Source organism: Coffea arabica, chromosome 5e, assembly GCF_036785885.1.
Source record: "Coffea arabica cultivar ET-39 chromosome 5e, Coffea Arabica ET-39 HiFi, whole genome shotgun sequence".
Lineage (NCBI taxonomy): Eukaryota > Viridiplantae > Streptophyta > Magnoliopsida > Gentianales > Rubiaceae > Coffea > Coffea arabica.
Window position 1 is genome coordinate 136,509 of NC_092318.1, and position 5,521 is coordinate 142,029.

General features: G+C 38.4%; 1 protein-coding gene across 6 annotated transcripts; it reads right to left on the reverse strand.

Annotated features, from left to right (window-relative positions):
• Window positions 1–347: 347 nt before the first annotated feature.
• LOC113687935 (protein FAR-RED IMPAIRED RESPONSE 1-like) lies at window positions 348–5,003 on the reverse strand. 6 transcript variants are annotated; one of them, XM_072048202.1, is made up of 10 exons: window positions 4,670–5,003; window positions 2,079–4,281; window positions 1,932–1,988; window positions 1,748–1,816; window positions 1,548–1,622; window positions 1,348–1,416; window positions 1,227–1,271; window positions 933–1,132; window positions 727–848; window positions 348–657 (listed from the first exon to the last, which is right to left on the reverse strand). In XM_072048202.1, the coding sequence occupies exons 2-8, from the start codon at window positions 4,179–4,181 to the stop codon at window positions 1,076–1,078; spliced, it is 2,475 nt and encodes an 824-aa protein (XP_071904303.1). In that variant the 5' UTR covers window positions 4,182–4,281; window positions 4,670–5,003; the 3' UTR covers window positions 348–657; window positions 727–848; window positions 933–1,075. The 6 variants fall into 6 exon arrangements, with proteins under 6 accessions (XP_071904303.1, XP_027061276.1, XP_027061277.1 ...); XM_027205475.2 differs by having other exon boundaries at window positions 348–848; window positions 4,688–5,003; XM_027205476.2 differs by having other exon boundaries at window positions 348–848; window positions 1,548–1,616.
• Window positions 5,004–5,521: the final 518 nt, after the last annotated feature.

Sequence of the window (5,521 nt, forward strand, 5' to 3'; positions counted from 1 at the left end):
ACCTTAGTCTACTTCTGCCAAAAGATTTGCGTGTATTCTGTGTGATTTATGATTTTTCTGGTGTGTGTGTGTGTGTGTGAGGGAGAGGGAGAGGTGAAATTACTATAAGATTCAAAAAAGACAACTGCTTTGTTCACATAAAAAAAAAATTCCCCAGGAGGGGAGAGTGGATAACAAAATAATTGAAGGCACTCCAACCATGATTTGAAACTTTACTTAAGCACCAAGTATGAAACATTTAAAAAAAAAAAACATAGAGGAAGGGAAATTATATTTAAAAAAAAAAAACTGCAAAAGCGCGCTGTCAGCCCTAAATCTTTTAGCCCAAAATAAAGAAAGCAAAACACTTAAAGCAAATAAATCCAGGCAAACTAATTATACTGAGAAGAAGCAAGTAAATTTCAGGCAAACTAAAATACAAAAATATGCTGATAAGGTACTTCCAGACATTTCTAATTCTAATGAAGAATCTTAATATCCCTGCAGAAGATTCTCAAAGAACCCAGGAGCTGGCTATAATTGCGACAAAGAACACATTTCAATGGGCGAAGGGTCAGGAGGCATCCGGAGACCTCTATTTGAGAAGAAGAGCATTGTGGCATGCAATTCATTAAATTGTAACCCTGCAACTTTTTAAAGCCTTAGCACTTGCACTTCCTGTGACACCAGAAGAAGTAAAATTTTACTCCATCCAACTCATTTACCTGCAAGAACTACCAAAACTACCTTCTTCAACAGAGCATAGTCATAGCAATATGTATTCGTGTCTCTCTTATGATTCCAGAAATCGCTGGTGCTCTTATATATCAGGACAGGAATTTCCACCCAGTTGTGTCATGAGCAGCATACTAGCAGTCAATAAATCTAGTCAAATGAGCTGCAAGAGTATGTCTAACTTCCAAAGTTAGAGAGAGAAAATGGAAATACAATACCAATTCAAATGTTCTCTTGGGAAAAGAGCAGCAGGGACATCTGAATCTCTTCCTGGACCTCCTTTTTAATTGAGTAACTCAGGAGGCTGAATTGCAAATCAAATTCACAAGGCAACAAGTCAGCCAATAAAGGTGCATCATCCTCATGCATGCTTAGCACTGCCTCCAGGCAACTGACCAGATCTAACACGGGAATCATCCTGATATAGGGGTGACACAAGGTGATTTGTCTCCTTTACCTAACCATCACAATGCTACTGGAACACAATAACATTTCTTATTTAAGGGACTGACCTGTAAGCCATAAGTAAAACTTGGTGGTCTAAAATCAAGATTCCCCTGCATAAGCAAATATTCAAGTTTCCGAATGTGAAATAGCCAACTCATTAAGGTATCAAGAAGTAAAATACACTACCAGTCCATGCATGTTTTGCTGAGTTCCAAAAAATCCATCCTGGCTAGGTGCAATTGAATTTAATTGACCCTACAATCAATTCAAAAACTATTTAACTGCTTAACTTCATGCTTCATACATTGTAAACCACCCTTTTTTGAACTATGTATCTGATTTCACCATGGAAGAAAAGCCCAACATACAGAAACAGTTTCACATACCAGTCCTTGCATGTTCTGCTGATTAACATAGTAAGCATCATGAGGTGGCTCCATCAAGTTCAACTGTATCTGCAGCTTAACACACAAGTAAGATTACATTACCCTTGCTCAGAAGCTTATACCTTAGCATTTTTATAGCTTAAAGCAAAATCATTAACAAATGAAACTTGTAATCTGATCAAGGGTTATAAAGTTCATACGAGTCCCTGCACATTCTGCTGGCTTCCATAATAGCCATTGATGGTCATTGCATTCGAGCTGAGATTCTCCTATGAGGAAGAAAATTCAGTTTGATACAGTAAAATCAGCTAAGAAGACACATACTTGTGAAAGTCAACTAGATTTCTTATTCTGATACTAAAACAAGGTCAATTGAGAAGAAACCATTGGCTGCAAGCTGCCTTCAACTTGGAGAGTCGCAACTTCTGACTCTGATTGTACCTGTCAAATACATGGCCTCTTTCAATCAAGAATTCAATGGAGTGGAACCGTGGAGAAGAACTCACCAAATAATTAGAGAATATGAACAACCTTTCTTTTCTTGTTTGAGATCTTCTTTTTACTTTCTTTAGTAGAAAGGACTCCATGCTTCTCCTCTTGCGCACCTCGGAGTACAATAGGGTTGCTGCTATACTCAGTACCAGTTTTGTTGTTAACATCTACACAGTTCTTCAAGCCTTCAACGAGTGCATGAAAAGCGATATTGTAACTCTCCTCAGATAAAGACCCTTCTTCTCCTAATTCAATTGCACGTCTACATAAATCATTGTATCGTTGAACTCTAGTCAGAATCCTTTCTGTTCCATCCACCACAGTTTGCCTGTTCTTTACATCTTTTGTCCACCTCTTTAAAATGTATCGAAAAGGGATGCTAGAGAGACCACACATTTGCAGAACAATCATAGCATGTCTACAAAGAAAACCTTTAAATTCAAACATAAGGCATGAACAAGAAACCTCTGATGTTGCCTCATTCCACATGACAGTAAAATCTTCACCTTTTTCACAGTCATCGACTCTAAAAGTCACATCACTTCCATTCTCACTTTCCTTCTTAGGATGACAGCCCACTACACCCAAAACCTCCACTTGAAACTTCTTGAAAATTGCATGTGTGTAAATTGTTGACATTTGTTTCTCCCAAGGCGAAGGGGACTTCAGTGCTGGTTGTTTGTGCCACGTATCAAAGTCAGCTATGGCTTCTTCTTCAAACCTATTTTGAAGAATTGTACCATATTGTCTAATAAACTCTTTCAGACTGATCTTTTTATGTATACATTTGTCAAAAAATGAAATTAAACTTTCAGATCGTTGAATTGTTGACATCCCTGCCAAAAAAGCATCTCGCAGGAAAGCTGGTACCCACTTTTTGCGGTCTTCATACAAAGAATGAATCCATTCATTTTCATGTAGTTCAAATCTTCCGACCATCTTCCACCATTTCATATCAAACTGTTCATCTGTTAGCGACTTAAAAACACACTTGCTGAATTTTCGTGTAAAACTTTCATGCTGTTTAATTGTATGAGAAAGGGTATCAGGTAACCTTTCCATTATGTGCCAAAGAGCAAAACAATGGCGTGAATTGGGGAAGACTTCCTCCACGGCGACCTTCAATGCTTTATCTTGGTCAGTAATTATCACTTTAGGAGCTTGTCCACCCATTGCTTTATGCCATGTCTTCATTAACCAAAGAAATGTCGACACAGTTTCATCTGCTAACAATCCACATCCAAGCAACATCGGTTGAAAATGATGATTTACTCCAACAAACGGAGCAAAAGGCATTTTTTCATTTCCTTTCATGTAACTTGTGTCAAAAACAATGACATCATTAAAGCTTCTATAGTCTTTCCTACTTTTTGCATCAACCCAGAACAAATTCCTTAAACGCTGATCTTCATTCACATCAATTGCATAGAAGAAATAAGGGTTTTCTCTTTGAAGGTGCATGAAATATTCAACCATTAATTGAGAATCTCCCTCCTCTACCACCAGTGAACGGCCTCGATCAAGCTGGGAGTCTGAGCTACTCCTGAGGAAGCCTATTTCAGGACTTCCACCAGATTGTCTTGACATCTGGACATACATTTTTCTTGTCCTTTCGCTGACAGCATGCAGAATATCAATGTTATTCTTTTCAGCTAATTTCACATTTCTATGTATCCGGAAATGATAAGCCAGGGCTGGTAAGAGTTCATGATTATGTTCTTTTAGGAATTCATGGATATACCACTTTCCATCCTTCTTTCTCTTGACGTGCATGCTAGCTTTGCAATCTGTCTTTTTCACACTAGGACGTCTACTACTGCCCCCATCTGATTCAGGTGTGATACCATATCTAGAACAAGCAAATTTAGCATCAATGAATTCTTTTGATTTCTTTGATCGTCGACTGTTCTTTATGGAGGTGGTGAACCCCATTGACTTGGCATATTCCTGATAAAACGAATAAGCCGCCTCATGAGATTCAAACTCAATACCGTCATGGGGCTCAAATTCAGTAACCCCACCAAATCCAGTTATATCCTTGGCGGTCGAGTGGGCAATCCCCACATCCCTGTGAGATGCTTGATCGGCAACATCAACCATATGTGCAGTCACTTGGATTGCATTTTCAGAACTATCCACCATACCCTCAACCACATCCACAAGTTAGATTATCCAAAAACGTTCAGTAGCCAAATGCAACCTTTTAGTGCATATCCTATTCCCCAAATTAATAAACTAAGAGCTGCAACCGAAACAGTAGTTCAAGAGCAGACACAAATAGTTACTATAGATTTAGCAAATGGGACAGCAGAGCTTACATTTCCTGCTGGCTTTCAAATAAAGTTGTAATACCCCCAACAAAGCAATGACTAAAGCAGCTAAATTCAAAAGAAAAGAAGAAATGAAAAGAGACGGCCACCAAATGAAGCACCAACTGAAACACTACTCGATAATCGGGAACATTATCACCAAAATATTTATTTATCTTTTGGCGGAGAGTTTTTCAGAATAGAAGAAAGTATTGAAATTATGCACAAATAATACTATAAAGCTGTATTTTTAAAATAATAAAGGAAAAACGAAAGAAACCCTAAAGCTACGAGTCAAAAAAAAATTGAGTACATGCTTACTTCAGACAGAGAAACCACCTAAGATTCCCACGTTCTGACAATTGACAGGCGGAAGCCATTTGGTTCGGGAGCAATCACGGTTGGATGTGTGGGCGGTAGAGGAATCCCAGCCAGAGAGGTGATCCTCTATTCCTCTGTCACGAAAATGTTCAAAGAGTTGTACAGTAATTGGTGGGACTGGAGAAGGGTGGCGTTAACTTGGGGCGCGTAGTAGAGGGAGAAAGAAATATAAGGCTGTGTTTGATAGCGCCATAAAGAGATTGCAGCCGTAATGGGTTTTGATTTGGGGAGAGAAGCGGCGCGTGGGGGGAGAGGGGGGTGGGGCGAGGGCGGCCCTAGGACGAGGAGGGAAGATAAAAAAACATTAGTGAGGTTTGATTATTTATTTTTATTTTTAAAAAGGGATAATTTCAGAAACCCCCTAAAGTTTCTAACAATATCACTGGCCTCCCTCTAAATTTTTTTATTAATATCGCTGACCTCCTCTAAAGTTAATAATCTTGCTACATGTAAGTCCAAGCAACAATAAAAAAATGATATCAAGAGAGAGAAAGTTTTTTTATTCCATCAATGCCCTTCAATTTAGTACATTGTGTAGTTAATGTCTACAAAAAGTAACAACATATTTTAACACAATAAAACATTAGAGGGTGTAAATACAAATTTTGTGAAAATTGCAGGAGAGAAGCAAAAGTTAGGAACAGATAGTTATGCTGCACAATGGCTCTCTTAATGTGAGTATATATGACAACAGAAACAATGAATTTGGTTGCAAATATTGTGGTGCTTTGTTAGCTCATGAATGGGAACTGTGGTCACAAGGCAACATTTCAAAGAGATGAGCACTTAATA

Coding starts and splice junctions, on each gene's coding strand:
- LOC113687935 (XM_027205475.2), bottom strand. CDS start 4,181: ATGGTGGATAGTTCTGAAAATGCAATCCAAGTGACTGCACATATGGTT. Junction 1,989..2,078: donor TCTCAAACAAGAAAAGAAAG/GTTGTTCATATT, acceptor TGTATTTGACAG/GTACAATCAGAGTCAGAAGT. Junction 1,133..1,226: donor GTTTTACTTATGGCTTACAG/GTCAGTCCCTTA, acceptor CCCCTATATCAG/GATGATTCCCGTGTTAGATC.